Source organism: Rhinopithecus roxellana, chromosome 5, assembly GCF_007565055.1.
Source record: "Rhinopithecus roxellana isolate Shanxi Qingling chromosome 5, ASM756505v1, whole genome shotgun sequence".
In the NCBI taxonomy this organism is placed as follows: Eukaryota; Metazoa; Chordata; class Mammalia; order Primates; family Cercopithecidae; genus Rhinopithecus; species Rhinopithecus roxellana.
The window spans coordinates 152174382-152196785 of NC_044553.1; the positions used below are offsets into that span (position 1 = coordinate 152174382).

General features: G+C 39.1%; 1 protein-coding gene across 3 annotated transcripts in view; it reads left to right on the forward strand.

Moving 5' to 3' along the window:
* The window catches only part of UNC79 (unc-79 homolog, NALCN channel complex subunit), a 366916-nt gene that overhangs the window by 320422 nt on the left and 24090 nt on the right, over nucleotides 1-22404 (forward strand). For all 3 annotated transcript variants that reach the window (XM_010384517.2, XM_030930113.1, XM_030930114.1), the window contains 3 exons: nucleotides 863-973; nucleotides 11671-11775; nucleotides 21012-21089. In XM_010384517.2, coding sequence (XP_010382819.1) covers nucleotides 863-973; nucleotides 11671-11775; nucleotides 21012-21089 — 294 coding nt within the window. The remainder of the gene's footprint in view (nucleotides 1-862; nucleotides 974-11670; nucleotides 11776-21011; nucleotides 21090-22404) is intronic.

Consider the following 22404-nt stretch of genomic DNA (forward strand, 5'->3'; position numbering starts at 1 on the left):
AACCCCGTCTCTACTAAAAATACAAAAAGCTAGCCGGGCGAGGTGGCGGGCGCCTGTAGTCCCAGCTACTCGGGAGGCTGAGGCAGGAGAATGGCGGGAACCCGGGAGGCGGAGCTTGCAGTGAGCTGAGATCCAGCCACTGCACTCCAGCCTGGGCGACAGAGCAAGACTCCGCCTCAAAAAAAAAAAAAAAAAAAAAAAGAAAAATTTGAATAAGATAAACTATATGAAATCATCCATCTAACTCAGTCTGACACTCAGTAGGTACTCAACAAATGTTTCTAAATAACTTAAGAAAACATATGGAACTAAAACTGATCCTTTATGGGTAAGATTCAGGGGGAGAAACCAAAACAGACTATGCCTTCCTGATAAACACTGGCAGGAGGCTGGGTTGTGATGAATTTTATATAAGCTATAGTACTTTGGTACTTACATGCAAGGGTGGTTTGCGCTGCTTAACCCAGAAGACAGGCTTCCAGATCTGAATATGATGAACTCATAAACACTTAAATGTGCTGAAAATAAAGTGGAAGATCCTACTGCCAACCCCACACTCTTGATTGCTTAGGGTGGACATGAAGACAGGGTTGAAGTTAGGAAGGTTTGTAAATGATGCCACATGGAAAAATGAGTGTCTTTTTGAGCAGTGAAATGATTTGATCCTGCTCTTTGAGCCCTCGACTGAAGGTGCAGTTCTGTTTTTATTAGACCAACGGGGTTGCTACAGGAGCCACCTGGCAACAGATTTTTCAATTAAAAAGAAAAAGTGATTCCATTAGTTAAAGTATCATAAGATTTTAATACTTTTTTAAATGAAATAATCAGCAATTGACTTTATTTGGCCCCAATCTCATTGCAGAGTTTGTTGGAACCGTTTTCAAAACTGCTCAGCTTTGTAATTCAGAATGCCGTCTTCACTCTGGCCTACCTGGTGGAGCTGTGTGGCTTATGTTACCGAGCTTTCACTAAGGTAAGCAAGCTTCCATATGCGTGTTCCTGTGAAACTGAAAACTGGAAGAAATATATTCTTTTGAATCAGTGGCAAGTCCCTTTTAGGTCAGTTGCTTCCATATAGTTAAAAATGAGTAATACTGCTGAGGTCTAATAAATACCATGGTAAGGAAACACTTTAAACACACACACACACACACACACACACACACACACACACACACACAATGTCTAAAATATGCACATATGCAGATTTGGAGAACTGAGGGTCATGTGGTTAGAACACAAGTGGTATTTTTAATGAAAAGAGCTAATGGTTGACAGGACCTCTTAAGGTCCTTTTCAAGTTCACCATCCCATGATTGGGAGGCAAGACATCTCTACGTATCATTTTTATACCCAAAGTAGAAGAATATCAGCTTGTCATTTGTAAAAGCCTTTGAAGGGCTCCTTAATTCTCGTCATGTGTCTGTCTTTTCAGGTCTGGGTTCTTGACCTCTGAGATTGGAATCTCATCTTTTGTCATCTTGCCTTAATAATGGTTTCTCTATTGCATTATCTGTAGCAACCCTGGCCCACTACCGAGAAAGTGGAAAAGTACTGCTGGCCCAGTGGCAGTAGCAGCCTTGTTGAAGCTGGTAGATGCTGTCCTAATGGAAAAGCAGTAGGCAGGGCAAATTGGGAGCATTTCTGTCCTTAAGAACAATGTGCAAATGTTACCCTTTCAATTTCCAAATTTTCCAAGCTTGTTTTCAATGGGTCTCTGTTTCTGTTGTTCTCTCTTGAACATTCAGAATGTCTCTTATTCATGTTGTCCATTTCTATAAGCCCTTTATATTCCTCATAAAAATCTAATTTTATACTAAGGCTTTCATTCTATTTAAAGCATTCTTGTCCTCTTTCTTACCAACTTGAGTCCATTCTGTCATGTTAAGTGTTCCATGGTAATCTTTTCTTTGGTTTTTCTGATTAGAAACTATTTATTACCCTGCCTGGAGCAATATGTTTTCTAACTACCAAGATGGTCAGCATTTTTTTCTTCTTTTAGAACCTTCTTGAAAGATAACTTCTTCCTTCTTTTTCACTTAAAAAAGTAGATCTGTAAGACACAGCACCAAAAAGATTTTCTATTTCTGGAAACCATTTGATTTCTTCATTGTGTTTATGTTTAATTTGTTTAAATTATACCTTTTTGGGGGGATGAATCATAATGAGTTTATACTTTCTATGTTGTACGGTATAGATATTGATTACAGGGGCCTTTCTAGCATTTGAATTCAAGATATTATTGGTTTCCGATTCAAGATATTCATTACATACAATATCTCTTCATAATCCCTCATAACTTTAGTGACCTCTTACTTCCCATTATCATCTACCCTTTCTCATTCTAATACAAGATGATGACTACTTGTAGAAAGCTTCAGTTGACGGTGTTCTACCTTCCTCGCCGATAATGAGAAACTATAAGAAATGGTTTAAAAATAGCAGTAGCTAATTCAGCTGTCTCCCTTATATAATCAAAAGAAAAGGCACAGAAAGGTAAGAACTTTGGAGACTTCACTTTCTAGCAATCTGGTAGTCTAGATACCCTGAAAACCATACCACTTAAACTACTAGGAACACTGGATGAAATGTAATAAAGGTGATTTTTAATGTAGACCTAATTTTATAAGAATGAAAGGGGCAAAAATGAAGCGGAATTGAGGATCAGAGTGGTAAGCATATAAATAGCCCTGTGGTGAGGGTGTTGCTTGTCTTGGCAACTTAGTGCCTAGAGTTTTAAAGCCCATACAAGGAAAGGAGATGAAGTCTTGGGATTATCCAGGCAGGGAGTTGGATCTGAGTTATCCCTAGCAAAAAGTCAGAACCCTTGAAAGGCTATTCACTTGGTAAAAGGGTAGTTTGGAAAGAATACATTCTTCTATAGAGGTGACAAAGAATGGTGTCTGTCTCAGTTTGGAAACTGGGAGAAAGATTTATAGTCTCCCTTGCAAATTCGTAAACATGGGCCTATCTTGGATCGGGTTTAGAGTTTGAATTTATAATACCTGCATGCTCTTGGAACTCCCAAGTTGAAGAGTCAAATAACATTAGTGCTGAGCAAGTAATAACCTTGAAATATCTGGCAGAAGCAAGATCAAAACAAGCCTCAACCCTCTCTGAATTAATATGTCTCCAATCTATGCCCAGCAGGATTCCTATAGTTAAAATCCTAATGAACATGAGCTCATAATCTAAAATTACAAAACAAATGAAGATATAACCCACGTTGTGATAGATTAGGAAAGTCAACAAGTAGCAAGATCATTTCCCATGAGAACTTTCAATATTAAAACTATGTGATAAAGATATAAATGATAAACATATCATTAAAAATGGCAATATATAAGTGACTATACTTTAAATGATATGCATATGAAGAATGTATATATAAATATTATAAAATATTATAATAAAAATATAAATATATAAATGACTATCCTTTAAATGATAAGCATATGAAAAATAAATAAAATAATATAACAGATTTAGTCATTTCAAAAATTTTAAAAAATGAACCAGACAGATTTAAACAGAGTAGAAATCTAGAAATGAAAACCAATCACTGACATAAAAAACTTAATGGATAGATTAAATAACAAATTAGACATAGGCAAAGAGAGAATTGGTGAAGTGGAAAATAGATTGGAAGAAATTATCTAGAATTCAGAAGAGAGAGATAAAGAGAGGAATATAAAGAGAAATTCTAATATATATCTAATAAATATTTCAGATAAGGAAAATATGCTTTTTATCAATTCTAGAATTGATGAAAATGTTTAATTTTCTGATTCAGGAAACACAATGAGCCCTAAAAGTATTATAAATAAACTAAAGTTTTACCTGCTCATGTCGTAGTGTACATGAGTAGGAATAACTCGTCAAAACAGCCAAGACAAAGAAAACATTTTCAGAACAACCAAGGGAAAAGACACTCTGAAGACAGACAATACATTTACTTCTCAACAGCACAATGAAAGCCAGAAGGTAATTGAAAAAAAAAATGTCTTTAAAATGATAAGAAAAAAGAACTATCTACCTGGAATTCTCTACCAGCTAAGCTATCCTTCAAAAGTGAAGGATAAATAGATATTCTATCAAGAAAATAAGAAAGTTTCTAATAGATTCTTACTGAAACAACTACTAAAAGATGTAAAAAGGAAAGTGAACCGAGAAGGAAGGAGTGAAATGTGTGAAGGAATGATGCTCCAAGAAATTGGTACAGTGTGAAAATCTAAGTGATCATTGATAATATAAAGCAGTAATAATAATAATGTTAATCAGATGGGCATAAAAACAAAATAACAATAAAATACTAGAAAATAGTACTCTGTATGGGGTGTGTGTTTGTGTGTGTGTGTGTGTGTGTGTGTGTGGTTGGAGATTGAAGCTAAAGCATTCTGTATATTATCTACAAGAAGGGCAGAGATAATAACTTTAAACTCTTAAGAATACATGTAGACATTGTAAATGTAAGCTCCAAAGGCCAGAAATACAATTTATAAGTTCCAAACAGAGAATAAAACAAGAGTAAAAGTTCAATCAAGACAAAAAGAGAAGCACAGAACAAGCTGTAACAAGCACACGTAAGATGACAGAATCACAATAAACATAAGTTTACTAGACTCAGTAGGGATTGTCAGATTGACTTTTAAAAATTGAGCTACATCTAAAATGTGTAAAGACACCGAGAAAATTTGAAAGAAAAAGCTTGAAAAAAGATATACCACACTAATACTAATGAAAAGAAAGCTGAAGTCAGTCAACTGACTTTAAGTTGAAAAGCATTATTATAAAGAAAGTCACAATATATTGATAAGAGGAGCAATTTACCAGTATAATGTGACAATTCAAAAATTACATAGAGCTAATAATATAGCCTCTAAATATATAAAACAAAATATGATAGGCTTACAAAGATAAATTGATAAATTCAAGGTTATACAGGGAGATTTTCTGTTTCAGTTATGGATAGATCGAGCAGATAAAACATATAGTAGATTTGAACAACACAGTGAGCAAAGTGGATGCAATGGTCATATAAAGAATCCTGAATCAACCAATTTTAGAGCATATTTAAAAATGTGGAAGATTTTAAAACATGGAACAGATAGTAGGCAATTAATTAATTAAAGAAAGGAAACAGTAAAGATAAGAGCAGAAATTAATGAAATAAAAAACAGACATACCAGCCTGGGCAACATAACAAGACCCTGTCTCTACAGGAAAATAAAACAATTAGCCGGTGTGATGGCATGCACCTGTAGTCCTAGCTGCTCTGGAGGCTGAGGTGGAAGAATAGCTTAAACCCAGGAGTTTAAGGCTGCCATGAGCTATGATTGCACCAACTGCACCCTAGGCTAGGTGACAGAGCAAGACCCTCTCTTCTTCTTAAAAAAAAGAAAGAAGGAAGGAGGGAGAGAAGGAAAGGAAAAAAGGAAGGAACGAAGGAAGGAGAGAAGGAGGGAAGGAAGGAAGGAGAAAGGAAGGAACGAAGGAGGGAGAGAAGGAGGGAAGGAAGGAAGGAAGGAAAACATAGATACAATGGAAGACTAATACAACAGAAAGGTGGCTCTTTGACTAGACTAATAAAATAGACAAACCCTTGGCAAGACTGATCAAGAAAACCAGATAAAAGACACTGATAAAGAATATCAGCAATGATGAAGAATATCAGCATAACTACAGACATTAGAGATTTTAAAATGAACAACCTTATGCCAGTAAATCTGAAGTGTTTGACAGTAGGTACAATTTTCTAGAAATATATCATATAGAACATCCAGAAAAAAAGAAAAGGAAATAATTAACTAGACTTAGATGCCTGGAAAATGGCATCAATAGTTAAAAACCTACCCTCAAAAACTATTCCAGCTTTAGAGGACAACTTCTACTAAACATTTAAGAACTGATTGATCTCTTCTTTATACAAACAATAGAATAGAAAAAAAGGGAACACTTCCCAACACATTTTATGAGGCAAGTAGAATTTTGATATCAACCAGAGAAGGACAACAGGGGAAAGGAAAATTATAGGTCAATACCCTTCATAGATGCAAAACTTCTGAATGAATAGTAGCAAATCAGTGCATTAAAAATAGGGCCTCATGACACAGTTGGAAATTTCTTGATATATAAAAATGTTTAAATATTAGAACATCTATTAATATCACCATGTTATCAGATTGAAGAAGAAAAACTTTTATCATTATTCAGCAGGTGCAAGAAAATAATATTTTATAATTCAGTAGTCATTTATCGTAAACTCTTATCAAACTGTGAATAGAAGGGAAATTTCTTAACTTCATATAGTGGGTCTACCAGAAACATCTAGCCAGTATTGTATGTAGTGGTGAAATGCTAAGAGTCATCCCTTTAAAATCGTAAATAAGACAAGAAAGCCTGTCATCACTGTTTCTATTTATCATGGTACTGGAGGTCCCATTCAGTTCTGCAAGACAGGAAGAAGAAATCAAAGGTATAAGGATTAGAAAGGAAAAATACAACTCTCATTTTTCTTAGGTGATATGATTACAAATGAATCAAAGGGAATCTATAGACACCTTTTTAGAACCTACAAGAGAGCTCAACAAGGATGTCGGATACAAATGAATACCCAGAAATCACCAAATTTTCATATTCAACTACAGATGATTATAAAACATACTTTTAAAATGTCATTTATTGTGGTGACAAAAAATAAATCTAATAAAAATGTACAATGGCTGGGTGTGGTGGCTCATGCCTGTAATCTTATCACTTTGGAAGGCCAAGGTGGGAAGATTGCTTGAGCCCAGGAGCCTGAGACCAGCCTGGGCAACAAGGTGAGACTCCATCTCTATTAAAAAAAAAAAAAAAGAAAGAAAGAAATTTGGCTGGACAAAGTGGCTCATGCCTGTAATCCTAGCACTTTGGGAGGTGAAGGTGGGTGGATTGTCTGAGCTCAGAAGTTCAAGACCAACCTGGGCAACATAGTGAAACACTGTCTCTACTCAAATACAAAAATTTCGCTGGGCATGGTGGCATGCACCTGTAGTCCCAGCTTCTTGGGAGGCTGAGGTGGGAGAATCGCTTAGCCCTGGGAGGTGAAGGTTGCAGTGAGCCATGATTGTACCACTGCACTCCAGCCTGGGTGACAGAGCGAGTCTCTGTGTCCTTCACACACACACACACACACACACACACACACACACACACACACACACAAGTTATCCAGTCATGGTGGTGCATACCTCTAGTCCTAGCTACTTGCGGGGCTGAGGTGGGAAAATCACTTGAGTCTAGGGGTTCGAGGCTGCAGTGAGCTTTCAGCCTGGGCAACAGAGTGAGAATATTGTCTTAAAAAAAAGAATATGCAAGAACTTTATGGAGATAACCAGAACATTTTACTCAAGAGCATTACAGATTGTTAAATAAATGGAAAGTGATTTTATGTTCATGGATGGAGACCCAGAATAGTAAAAACAGGTAATTCTCACAGAATAACCTATAGGTTTAGTATAATGACAATCGAAATCCTGGATTTTCTCTTCTGGTGGTGGTAAACAAGATAATTTGAACCTTTTTTCCAGTTAACTTAAAAAGTAGAAAGAAAAAAGTGAACAAAACATTTTCTGAAAACTTCTTCAAAATACTAACTGTATAGAGAAGGGTTATGAGGCTAACATCAGGGAGAGCCCAGAAGTTCGAAGCTGTGAGCCCAGCACTGATGGCCATTTTTACCCTGGGAGCGTTTGTCAATCTAGATGTGACTGAGAGGCTGCAGTTTTGGAAGCCCCATGAGGCTAGAGGGACAAAAGTCCGAATCCAGAACCTACCAAGAATGGAGACCCTGATACCACGCCTCCTGACCCACACATTTTTGGCTGGGACCACGAAGTAAAGAGACCCCCATAGTAACTTTCCTTCATGTGGACACAGCTCAGTGTCAAGCCCTGTGGTAGCCCAACATAAAATATTACAAGCCTTGTATGTGTATTAAGGTAACCCTGAGCCTAGGCAACATGGCAAAACCTCGTCTGTATAAAAAATACAAAAATAAAATAAAATTAGCTGGGCATGGTAACACATGCCTGTAGTTCCAGCTACTCTGAAGGCTGAGGTGGAAGGATCGTTTGAGCCCAGGAGGTCAAAGCTGCAGTGAGCTGTGATTGTGCCCCTGTCACTAAACAAACAGAAAGTTATTTGAAGGAAGGTAACATTTCAGGCTGCAAATCATTTCTGCAAATATCCTCCTAACAAAGCATTCAGCACACAATCAAAGATAACCAGACATATGAGGAGGCAAGACACAATGAGTGAAAATGAATAGGAAGAAAAGACAGTGGAGACAGCCCCACAGGGACTCTACTTATTTGATTATGAAAGGATTAAGACAGGACACACAGGGCTTCTGAGACACTTGCAATGTGCTGTTGTTTGCCCAGGAGGTGATTATATGAGTGTTCAGTCCATCTTCTGAGACTGGAAAAACTCAAATTCAAACCATGTTTTCCCTCTGCTCTCACAGTTGCCAAGACCAAAGACTTCTGTGATCAAAAGTGTGGAGATTTCTTCCTACCAAAAAGCAAGCAATGGATTCTGCAGAATAGATTCAGTTCTATTCTGACACTACTTACCTGGATATAGCATCAGATCCCACGGGTTGAGGGCTCAGCCCCTAAGACTGCCCTCCACCTCCCACCTTCATTTGCCAACTATAGGCTCTGGTTGTTCTACCCATGCTTTTGTCTAACTGGTTATAAATTAGGGATCCTTCCTCTTTGGGCTCAATTTATTTGGTAGAGCAGCTCACAGATCTCAGGAAAACACTTACTTACATTTACCAGTTATAAAGAATATTAGGATACAGATGAAGAGATGCATAAGGCAAGGCACATGGGAAGGGGCACAAAACTTCCATGCCTTCTCTGGGCATGCCACCTTCCAGGAACCCTCCATGTGGTTAGCTATCCAGAAGCTCTCCAAACCCTTTTCTTTTGGGTTTTTATGGAGGTTTCATTATGTAGACATGGTCAATTAATCCATTGACCATTGGTGATCAACCCAGCCGTCAACCCTTCTAAGACCTTCTCTAAAGGTTGAAGGGTGGGGCTGATAGTCCCAACTCTCTAATTGTGCCTTGGTCTTTCAGGTGATCAGTCCCCTTCCTACTGCTACCTAGGCTGCCAGCCATCAGTCAACTTATTAGCATACAAAAAGACATCAATTTGGAGAGTCTAAAGATTTTAGGAGTTGTATGTCAGATACAGGATCGAAGACCAAATATTTATTTTACAGTGTCATGCCATCTGCATCTATTTAACTGTATGCTTATATTTTATGTCCTTTTCTGCACGTGTGTTATATTCAGCAATAGAGAAGGTTTACAAAATGGAAACCAATTCAACATTCAATCAACAGGAGGACTGATGGATGAATTTTGGTAAATTCATACAATTATATATTTTAAGCTGTTGAGTTGGAAGAACCAGAGCTCCGCGTATCAGTAAGGATTAGTTTCAAAAATATATTGCAGTGAGTAATTACAAGTTGTGGAAAGATATGCACAATATAACATTACAGAAAGTCAAAAAATGCAAAACAATATTGTATATTATAATGGAGACATAAAGTGTAAAAACATACATGAAACAATAAGTACCAGATTCAGAATAGTGGCCACTTCAGAGAAGAGAGAAAGGAAGAAAGAAAAGAGAGCACCATATAGGTAGCTTCACCTGTTTCTGTGACATTTATTATTTTAAAAGGATGAATCAACTTTCAACCAGAGATCAATATCCAGAATATACAAGGAACTCAAACAACTCAACAGTAAAAAAACAAAAAACAGGGCCAGGCATGGTGGCTCACACCTGTAATCCCAGCACTTTCGGAGGCCAAGGCAAGTGAATCACCTGAGATTGGGAGTTCAAGACCAGCCTGACCAACATGGAGAAACCCCATCTCTACTAAAAATACAAAATTAACTAGGCGTGATGGCACATGTCTGTAATCCCAGCTACTCGAGAGGCTGAGGCAGGAGAATTGCTTGAATCCAGGAGGCAGAGGTTGTGGTGAGCTGAGATCACACCATTGCACTACAGCCTGGGTAACAAGAGTGAAACCCTGTCTAAAAAAAAGAAAAGTAAATAATCCCACTAAATAAATAATCCCACTAAGTAAATAACCCCACTAAACAGGGGACAAAGGACCTAAATAGACATTTCTCAGAAGAAGACATACAAATGGCCAACAGGCATATGAAAAAAATGCTCAATATCACTAATCATCAGGGAAATGCAAATCAAAACCACAATGAGATATCATCTTACCCCAGTTAGAATGGCTATTATCAAAAGGACAAAAAATAACAGATCCTGGCGAGGATATGGAGAAAAGGGAGCTCTTGCGCCCTGTTTGTAGGAATTTAAATTATAAAGCCACTATAGGAAACAGTATGGATATTTCTCAAAAGACTACAAAGTACCTGTCCTACAATTCAACAATGCCACTACTTGGTATTTATCCAAATGAAAAGAAATCGGTGTATCAGAATGATACCTGCACTTCCATGTTTATTGCAGCACTATTCACAATAGCAAAATATGGAGTCAACCTAAATGTCCATCAATAGACAAATGGATAAGGAAATGTGGTATATATACATAATGAACTACTATTCAACCATAAAAAAAAGCAACAGGGATGGAACTGGAGTTTGCTACGTTAAGTGAAATAAACCAGGCACAGAAAGACAAATATCATATGTTCTCACTCATATGTAGATGCTAAAAAAAATTGATTTCATAGAGGTAGAGCATGGAAGGATAGCTACCAGAGTCTGGGAAGGGTGTGTCGGGGGAGGATGAAGAGAGTTTGGTTCATGGATACAAACATACAGTTAGATAGAAGAAATGAGTTCTAATGTTCAATAGCAGAGTAGGGTGACCATAGCTAACAACATTATATTGTACATTTCAAAATGCTGTGAGGACTTGAAATGTTCCCAACGCATAGAAATGGTAGACACTCAAGATGAATAGCCTAAATACTCTAACTTGATCACTACACATTCTGTACATGCAACAAAATATCACATGTACCCCCATAAATATGTATCAATATTATGTATGAATTTAAGAAAGAATGAAAGAAGCTAGGATTCCAAAAAAAAGGATGAATCAAATAAAGCAAAATGATGTGATCTGACAAAGATGGGTGGTAGGTGCATACTCTATTCCATTCTCTCCATTTTTCTGGATGCTTGAAATAGTCCATTTCAGAAATAAGTTCCTTGGAGAGGTCACAGAATACTTTAAAGAGTTGTATATGTTTCTCTCTAAATAATTTTGTATTGAAAAAATACTTTTAGACTGATTTAGTTGCTGCAGTTCTTGGAACCTGTTTCCTGTGAATAAGAACCAAATACTGGGGCATCAGTGTTTAAGAGATAACCTATCTTTTTCTTATCCATTAAATTATTTGTCCTCAGTGCTTCTGTAAACTCATTACACACACAAAAAAGCCTTTTTTTTTTAGTTCCAATTTTATTTCTTGAGGACACTTCATTATGTGTTTTTAAATACTATTTTTTATTTCTGACCTGTGGATCTTTTGGAAGCTCTTTTGACATAGATCTACTCTAATTGAATTTCTAAAATCATTCACCTCCTTCTGTTTTGTTTTCTTTAGGAACGAGATAAATTCTACTTGTCTCGTAGTGTTGTTCTAGAACTTCTGCAGGCCCTAAAACTCAAATCTCCTTTACCAGATACAAACCTTCTTCTGCTCGTCCAGGTAAGCTTATGCCTGATTTGTAAAACTTTTCGTGAGATCCATGTATGTTTGGGAAAATTAAGGGAGGTGTAGAGTGTATGCATAAAACTAAACATCTTTGCCCAGAGATGAGAAATAATATATCTTATATGGACCACGACCTAACTAATAGTATGTACCTGACATTTCCACTGGCTAAAAGTGTCCAAGAAGGAGTATTGATTTTGTTCCTACTGTGGAATTAGTTCTGTGGGGGTTAAAAAGAAGAACAAAACAATAATTTTTGTCCCCAAGAAATGCGTGATCCAGTAGGTTAGAGGGGCAGGTCAGTCACCAGAGCTGAGACAGGCCTGAGACTAGAATTCGGGGAATAGGCTGAGGTCTGACTGCAGAGTCAAATGAGTATAGGCGGTCCCTAAATCTCTGTGAAGCAGAAGTGCAGCAGAGGGTAGGCCAGGCCAGAGACAGTCAAATGGCAGGATGCACTGAGTGGTACCCACGGTGGGGGATAGGTACACTTCAGCCCTCAGGGGACAACTGAGGCTGAGGACCACTATAAGGCAGGCTTTGGAGAACTGTCAACAATTATTCTTTGGTTTTAGGGCTTCTGAGGGACTAAAGCTTTCTACTCTGTTGTCCTTAACTCAGCATCTTAGGCAGGCATGTAGGTTTTGATGACCTGAAACAGGCTATGATAGTAACATGAGAGAGAGAGGTAAACAAAGTCCTAGGGAGAAATTGAAAGCAGCATGGATCCCACCCCTTATGATGTGAAATCAGAGAAGACTTCATGAAGGAAGTAGCATTTGAGTTGGGTCACAAAGGACTGGAGGGTACAGACAAATGTCTTTGCCTGGGATTAGGGTTCAGCCTAGAGAGGTTGACTGGCTTCAAGCATAAAGGAGGCTTAGGCAGGATGGTGGAGTACATTTAGGGATAATGGCATGAGGATAGGGTTGAGAAAAAGTAGACTGACTGTGCCAGAGTAATCAGCAGGGGTTCAGATAACTTGGCACCCTGCCTCTCACCCAAGGGTTGAGGCTAGATTTAGAGACTTGGCCATGAGCTACAGCTGGGATCAGGGTGTCATTCAATGGCCTTTGGGTAAAGTGCCCAGCCATTGCATCACAGCTGTGTCAGCACTTGCTGATGAGCATTAAGACCAGTCCCAGAGTCTGGGCCTACAAGCTGAGGGTTAAATGACTGAAGGAATATGGGAGCTTGGTATCAAGGAACTAGACAGATTTCCCTGAATTGTAGGTACTCATTTTGAGACATGAGAGAGAAGGGAACACTAATGGAGGACCTATTATGTGTTAAGCATTTAATCTTTACAGCCTCATGAACCATTGGTTCTGTACTGCAGGAGGTGGTTCAGTGGCTTGCCCAAGATCACAGTGCTGGCCTAAGTGACAGGTAGTATCAAGCACCTGATTTCAGTGTGTTAGGACTCATAGCCCAGCTCCCTTTGGTATAACACACAGCCTTGACAGGCCCTTTCCATCCCTTACGGGGATTACTGTAACAGCTCTTAGCTTTTTGCACCTCCTTCATCTCTTTCCACACCAAGCCAATCTTCTGACCTGTGGCTGCCTAGAGGAATTTTGCTGAAACTCTACTTTTCTGATGCACATCAGTCTTGCATCAGAAACCTAGAGTGACCTCGTAAGGTCTGAACTATCCAGGTCTTCCATCATCTGGCCACATCTGACTCTTCAGCAGTATTTCCCACTACAAATATTTACTGACCACCTATCTTGGGCTGGGTTCTGGGAATATAGAGATGTAACATGCATATCCTGATAATGTGCTAACTACTCTCATGAAAATCTACACGGTGTATAAAACACTATGGAAGAGGGAGTGGCTAACTCAACCTAGGACACGGAGGAAGGCTTATGAAGCATTATGAGGCCTGACATGGGCCAGGTGCTCTGCAGGGTGCTGAGGAAACAGAAGAATCAGCCATGACCTCTTCCTTCCAGGAGTTTACAATTTAGCAATTGAAGTTGACATGTAAATTTAAAAAAAAATTCCCACATAGTACAACAGGTGTAGTAGTAGAGATGTGTACTGAGTAAGGAAGTGTTGCTTGTAGAAGAGAGTTCACATGGACCTTGAAGGATGCACAGAAGTTCAGGAGTTGACCTGGTAGAGAAGATGAGGAACAACCCTTGTCATTTACTGTTGAATAACCACTGCCTGGTCTCCATACTTCCCCTCCAGAGACTACAAATCATTAGGATCAGAACTGAATTTTTCTCAAAGGTTTGACATTTATTTAAAAAGCTGGTGTACTTTCAATGAATGGTCTTGAGTTGTCTTTGAAGGGCTTTCTAGGACACACTGAACCCTCAGAGAGTCAGTGATTGCTGGAAAATGACAGCAATGGATGCGGGGCATGATGTCATCAGAATGAAATGGCTCTTATTATACCAAGATGCTGGACAGCCCAGGAAGAAGACAAGCAAAGTCACAGCCAGAAAATATCTGTGCTCCTGAGGAGAGGCGAACTTTGCATTTCTCTCTGTGGACTGCATTGGCCAGGCCCTTCTGCTCACATAGCAGCAGCAACATTGCCTTTGAGAACAAGCAGTGTTCACACAGATTTTTACTTATTGAATTTTAATTAAATTATTTATTTTTGAGACAAGATGTTGCTCTGTTATCAGGTTGGAATGCAGTGGCACGGTCTTAGCTCACTGCAACCTCTGCCTCCCTGGCTCAAGTGATCCTCCCACCTCAGCCTCCCAAGTAGCTGGGACTACAGGTGTGGGTCACCATGACTGACCAATTTTTTAGATATTTTTAGTAGTGATGGGGGTTGACCATGTTGCTCAGGCTGGTCTTGAACTGCTGGACTCAAGCTATCCACTCATCTTGGTCTCTCAAGGTGCTGGGATTACAGGTGTGAACCACTGCTCTCGGCCCAAAGAGATCTTTTTGAAGATTCATGGGATCTACACTGACTTGGAGGAGAGGGCAGGTGAACAGGGCTTAGGGAAATATCCCGGGAGGGATTTAAGGTTAGCAGCCTAACTGTGTCTGGAGGTCACTTGCTTCTAAGAGTGTTGCAGTTGGGGATGTGCCACCTGAAAACCACCTAGACTTCAGGGCACTGAAGGTGCTTTCCTGTGGATGGTGAACAGCATTCCCTTAATTGCCCTTTGTCTTGAGCAGAGCAGATCTGTGTGGCTGATCTTCTTGGGGTCTAGCACTCCATACTGTAACTGCTGGAGATTGGTTTTCAATGAAATACATTAGTCAACAGTAATAAGCACTTGTCACAAGATGCCAAAAGAACACTGACAGTTTAAATTACCCAGTGCTTAAGGAAACCACAAAAACAGTGATTATTGCATCACAGTTAGGTGAATAAATAACAAAAACAAATTAAGAAGAAAGACAGCAAAAAGATACTTCCGAATGTGTTTTATGGGTTTTCATCTGCCATTTCATCTTTTTAAAACAAATGTGTGCCTTGTCATTGAAATCATTAAGTTAAAAAATGTCAAGTTGTAAAATTATTTAGATTGAAGGGGTATTTTAGAGACATTTTCAGATCATGCCCAGGAAAAACAACTTTATGGAAATGTTTCAGTCTTCTCCAACAAAAAATGTTGAGCATAGTTTGTTCCTGGGTTTCAGCACCAAGGGAAAAATAAATTTAAGCCATTTCAAAGTAACAAATCCTTGTTCCATAAACTCTTAAGCAATTTTTATTTCTAATCAGAGAAATAAAAGTGAGGCATGCCTTAAAACAGAGTAGTTCCCTTTTCTGCCCTGTGGTCCTGCCTAAGTCATGGAGAGAAGTCTTCTATGGGGCCACACATGGTATATTAGTCTGTTCTCATGCTGCTAATAAAGACATACCTGAGACTGGGTAATTTATAAAAGAAAGAGATTTAATTGACTCACAGTTCCACATGGCTGGTGAGGCCTCACAATCAACGGTGAAGGTGAATGAGGAGCAAAGTCACATCTCACATGGCAGCAGGCAAAAGGAGCTTGTGCAGGGGGAACTCCCATTTATAAAACCATCAGATCTTGTGAGACTTATTCACTACCATGAGAACAGTATGGGGGAAACCACCCTCACCATTGAATTATCTCCACCTGGCCCCTTGACACATGGGGGGGATTATTACAATTCAAGGTGAGATTTGGGTGGGGACACAGCCAAACCATATCAGATGGGATGAGGAGAAACATTGTTTCTCTTATGCATAGTTCCTTTTTTTTTTTTTTTTTTTTTTTTGAAATGGAGTCTTTCATTCAAAAAATGGGCTTTGTCGCCCAGGATGGAGTGCAATGGTGCAATCTTGGCTCACTGCAACCTCCACCTCCTGGATTCAAGCGATTCTCCTGCCTCAGCCTCCTGAGTAGCTGGGATTACAGGCATGCACCACCATGCCCAGCTAATTTTTGTATTTTTAGTAGAGATGGGGTTTCACCATGTTCGTCAGGCTGGTCTGGATCTCCTGACCTCGTGATCCACCCACCTTGGCCTCCCAAAGTGCTGGGATTACAGGTGTGAGCCACTGCGTCTGGCCTAGTGCCTCTTTCTGTAGGGTTTCTCAATTGCTTTTTTCTTGCCCTTGACTGCCTGGGTCCTCCAGGTGTTCTCTGTAGAATAGTGGAAATGACAGCCTGCTCTCTGGAAGCTTCTTTTAGGCCAGAGATCTAGGCTGGAGTCAGAGGAACCTTTCCCCTTTACCTATGGGCATTGTCAGCTCCTGGCACTTGGACAACCAAGCTTATATCAGGGACAGATGATCTGCCAGGAGCAGACAGTGACTTTCTTTATGGATATCAGTGACCATCATCTGAAGGCCACCCAGTGAGGGTGGATATAGTTAACTGAAAATGCAATTTGCAAACATAAAAAAAAATCAGTAACCAGAAGGAAAAACTCCCTAGGTGATCCATCACAAATGACACCAGTCCCCATGCTGAAAACAGAGTCTGTTGCTCCAATGTTGCGTTTCCCATTCATTCTTTCACCCCATAGGGAACTGCTGGTATTTCCTCTACTACTTTTCTAATGAATAACAGTAGGTAGATGAGCTCACTAAGATGGAACCATTTCTATTCTTCTCATAGATGGACCATAGCTTTGTGTTACCAAATACTCTGGCAGTAAGAAAGAGCCCTTAAAGAACAAATAGAATGCTTGTCCAAGAAATGTGGAATCATCCAAGTTTTAAACCTGTCAAGACAGCAACTGCTACCAATCTGCTTTTTAATTCCTAGAAGTTCTCCCTGGAGGCCTGGCATCATGGGGAATTCCCCAGCCTGCTCTATAGTGGTTGTCTAGCCATGACCACTGTTGTTTACATATAAAGTTTTCTTACATATGAAGTTTACATATGTAAAGTTTATGTGTGAATTTACATATGAAGTTGGGTGGCCTTAAATGTTCAAGTGGATTTTTTCTTTTTAAAGAAAAAGAGGCGTGGAGATAGGAAAGAACTTGCTGAATAGAAAAATGTCATTTCAGAGTCCAAATTGTTGATCACCGGGGCATAGTTCTCCTTTTGCATTTTGGACAGATGCACTAGCACATTATTTTAATTCAGATCTATTGACATTTTTGCTTTTTGTTTCCAATATTTTCTCTTTTGCTGGTTTGCTGTGGATATTTTTTGTGTAATAGGTTATAATTGTTCTCAAGATAGAGTTTTCATAATAAGTGATAACTCATTAATAGCCACCATAAAGACTATTTAAGTTCAAATCAAAAGAAATTTCCTTAGCTCCTATTATGTGTCAAGAGTAGATATTCGGCCAGGCGCAGAGGCTCACGCCTGTAATCCCATCACTTTGGGAGGCCAAGGCGGGCGGATCACGAAGTCAAGAGATCGAGACCATGCTGGCTAACATGGTGAAACCCCGTCTCTACTAAAAGTACAGAAATTAGCTGGGTGTGGTGACATCTGCCCGTAGTTCCAGCTACTTGTGAGGCTGAGGCAGGAGAATTGCTTGAATCCAGGATACGGAGGTTATAGTGAGCCGAGATCGCGCAACTGCACTCCAGCCTGGTGACAGAGCGAGATCCCATCTTAAAAAAAAAAAAAAAAAGAGAGAGAGAGTAGATATTCTGCTAATTTGCGTGTGTCACTCCCACTCTGTGGGATATACCTGCATATTGAAGTTATGAGAAATTGTTTTGTTGAAGAAAGGTTTTCTTTTAAAGATAGATTCATTGTGGGCTGGAGGACAGAGAACTGGTGGAGGAACAGCTGTTGTTTTTAATTCACAGAGTTACCATTGAATGGGGTTATTAATATTAGTTGAGTTAGTAACAGTCTGATCACTCTATGAGATGAGAGGTGAAGACACTGTTTTGGGTATCATTTTGATAATGAATTTAGTAATGACACATAATAGATATCGTGTTTCTGTTGTATTCGTGGGGGAATGCATATTTCAGTGCCCAATTTCCCTCAAAGTACAGAACTCTTCCTTCAACAGCAGTCATCATTTCCTTCTCTGATTTTTGTAATAGCATTATATTTTGAGCAGCTCTATAAAATCATAATAGATTTCTTTTTTCAGTTTATGGTTGGCAGCCATATAAAACAAAGACAGAAAGGTTTAGTAAGGTTTTAGTTGTGCATCTGATGTAAAAATATGCTGGATTACAATGCATGGATAAAAAATAATAGATGATTTCTGAGGCTTATGCACTTTTATTTCCTTTGATATGCCAGATTCTCTGTGCACCTCCTTTACTTTTAGGGTGATTTTTGATTAATTCTGACTAGTAAGAGTTCTCATAAATCGGACAGTTGGATCCAACCTCAGATCTTGTTGCTGCGTGATTGCTAACCATGCTGAAATGTGCTTCCATTAGGCTCTGCGTTGCACTTTACTGAGTATCGTGGGTGGGAAAGTCATCCACTGAAGGGAGATGTAGACATTTAAAATTTTGCTTCTTCACAAACCTTATCTTGACCTCGAGGGCCCATCCAGGCCATGCAAGCATACTCAAGTGGGGTCCAGGACTTTAAACCATCCTTAAAGAGACAGCTCTAAGTGCGCCCCTTACCTCACACAGTAGATATGGCTCTGTCTCCCCTGTGGCCTTTCTTAGCTATGCAGTATCATTTCTGTTGTAAAGAATTTAATTAAAATTAATACTGATGTCCTCACAGAGGTTTTGGAACTCAATTATAAGTTGTTTGTCTTAGACTGAAGACTTAGATAGCTATTTATTTATTTATTTGAAGCAGAGTCTCGCTCTGCTGCCCAGGCTGGAGTGCAGTGGTGCCATCTCGGCTCACTGCAACCTCTGCCTCCCAGGTTCAAGTGATTCTTCTGCCTCAGCCTCCTGAGTAGCTGGGTTACAGGCATGTGCCACCACACCCAGCTAATTTCTGCCTCAGCCTCCCAAAGTGCTGAGATTACAAGCGTGAGCCACCACACCTGGCCTAGATAGCTTTTTAAAATGAATTTTATGGGAAAACATGCAGCCTCTCCCAGGAGGCTGCACTGGGAGTGTTCCTTCTGTTCACTGTGTATGGCTATCAGATATTTCAGGGTTTTTGTTTGTTTGTTTGTTTTTTGGTTTTTTTTACTTACAGATTTTGGCTGGAGTTAAAGGCTTCTCATTTTCTAAAACCTGGTTTATTTACTTTTCCTTACATTAGAAATAAGCTTAAGTTACATGAGCAGACATAGCAAACCTGAATAAGATAATAGAAAATGCTAGGTGTTCCCAGGATGTTACCAGTTGCCACTTTCTATGCCAGATTCAGAGTTAATGGCTAAATAGATTCTTCAGTTTTCTGTAACTGTATTTGAGGCAAATGGAAATGACAGAATGTTAATGTGGAGATCTGTGTCCACTCCTGTCACACAGCTCTCGGGGACAGCTCTGCTTATGCCCTCTTGCCCCCACTGAGTTACATACACTTACATGCTTTCCATGGAGGACACCCCTCCCACACTTGAAGACCAGCTCTTGGCCCTGAGCCTGAAGTCTAAGGGTTCCTTGGCCTCAGGAGGCCTTTGGCTTAGAGGTGTACCCAGTTAGCCAAAACCTGCTACCTGTTAATAATGCTTAGATTTAAACCCCTGACTAGCCTGATAATATGCTAGTTTCTGTTCCTTTGTTCCATGGTTCCTTATCAGGCCTCCTAGAGATTTACTCTGCGACCCTAGTTCCTATTACTTCTCCCCAGTGTGACAGGGACCGAGCCTGCTGACCCATTCAGCTTCCCCTTGCCTTCCAGTATGAGAACAGAATGAATGAGAAGGTGGAGCAATTGGTGCTGAAACTTCTGAACTCTGCACAGCAACAGTTTCAGATCCCAAAGTTGTTAAGGCTACTGGCCAGAGGCCAGGAAATATAAATTAAACAGGAGCTAATTGCTTATAGCAAACTCTACTTCATGGTTAACTTTTTTTCCTAAGACTATTAATAAATAGTTGAGTGCCTGCATTAAGTGAGAAACACCTGTCAAAATCTGTAATGAAGCAAATTAAATTGTAATCTGGCAAATGCATTCTTGTAATGCTCTCAAGTCATAACTGGCTAATGGATTTGCTTCGTAAGCTCTCACTGAGCCCCTCTGAGGTGTGTGGCACCAAGCTAGTGCTGGGGATGAGGTGCATCAAGCCTGTGCTCTTGAAGAGCTCATAGCAGGTTGAGAAATAGACTCATAAGTCACTGCAGTCTGATGTGGTGACTGGTACAATGGAAGTGTGTGAAAAGTCCTCTGGGCGCCCAGGGAAGGAGTGGGGGTCTTTATCAGCACAGAGGATACATGTGGATGAATAGGGGCAGGAAGATGAGATGCTGAAGGCCCTCTGTGGGGAAGAAACAGATAGAATACTCACTCTGAGGTTGATTGTTTTTCTGGTTTCTTTCTAAATATATGATATGATAATAGAAATCATGAAACTGTATGAAATGTGCTTACAGTAACTGTCAAGAAGTACTAAATAATAAATAGAATGACTTCTCAATAAATCTGACAATGCTGACATCTTTTATTTTTTCCTTGATTGAATGCACCATTTCAGTGCCACTTAACAGTCTGGGTAAAGTAAGACTCTGTGTATTAATTTTAGTACTGTGATTCTGAGTTTCTGGTAGGAATGAACCATCATGATTAGCAAATCTGATCTATCCAAGGCAGATTGTCATGAAAATAACTCTAATTAATTTAAACCAAGTTAATAAAATGATAAATGACTTATTACTGTCCAGATACCCTTAAAAATAATTGTCCTTTCACTTTTTTTATTAGTTTATTTGTGCAGATGCTGGAACCAAACTAGCTGAGTCAACAATCCTGAGCAAGCAGATGATAGCCTCTGTACCTGGAGTAAGTCCTGACCAAATTCATTGTCTACATACTTATATTTCATAGAATAGCAGTTAAGAATGTAGGCTTTAGACTTACATCAGGGTTTGAGGCCTGCCATTTACTAGCTATGTGACTTTTGGAAAGCATTTAACCTATAATTATTTGATTCGTATCATCTGTCAAATGGGATATAACAGGGTTTAACATATAGGTTGAGGATTGAATGAGATAATGCATGCAAAGCATATTAGCAAGGAGTCAGACATAGTAAATGCTGTGAAAATGTTATCTATTAAAAATAATATTAACAAACATTGCCTATTTTTGGATATTTTAGTTATTTCTATATTTTTCTATTGTAATTAATATGCAAAGAACATCTTTGTGCTTAAATCTTTGTCCATACTTCAGACCATTTCTTTATAATAGATTTCTGGGAGTGGAATGACTAAACTATTTTTTTTTTTAAGGGTTCTGGATAGTGTAATACAAGGTCCTACGCGACAAAAATCCCAATTCACAATGACTTACGAAAGTTTAGTGTTTGCTCATGTGAAGTTTAGTAGGGAAAGGGGGATTTCTACGTGCATGCTCAGGGATCAGGTTTCTTCCATTATGTGCAGTCCACTGCAATCAGCTTGATTGTGGTTGGGGAAAGGGAAGAGAATATGGCCCATGGGGTTTTCACAGGCCAAGTCTAAAAGTGTGTGGGTTTTTTTTCCTACTCACATTCCATTGGCTAGAACTCAGTCACATGGCCATACCCAACTGCAAGGGATGAAAGGGATGATGGGAAATGTGGTCTAGTTGTGGGCCAAGGAAGGAGACAGGCCTGGGGAGTGGCTAGCCAGTCTCTGCTGCATGCTCGCTGTTTCCTTCGTTGTTTAATTCTTTAAAACTCATTATTTGCTACCTATGCCATAGCTAAAAAAGAAAAGTCCCTAATAATAAAAGCGTTACTGAAATTAGTAATTAACAGATGAACATTCCAACAACGGAAAAGCAACATATAGTCCCCTTTCTGATGACCAATAAGCCATTAAAAATAAACCTTCTACTCTGACTAGCAATCAATGAATTGTAAGTTAATACGAAGTATAAAAATATTTAAAAATATAAAAATTAAAATTGGCTAGCCAATCAGCAGATTTTCTCTTTAAAAAAAAAAAAAAACCACTTCATCAGGGCATGAAAGACATATAGGAAGCTGCACATCTTTAATGTATGTGACTTGATGAGTTGGGAAATGATTATACATTCATGAAACCACCACTGTGATCTATGCCGTAAACATATCCATCACCTCCAACAGTTTCTTCCTGCCCTGTTTGTT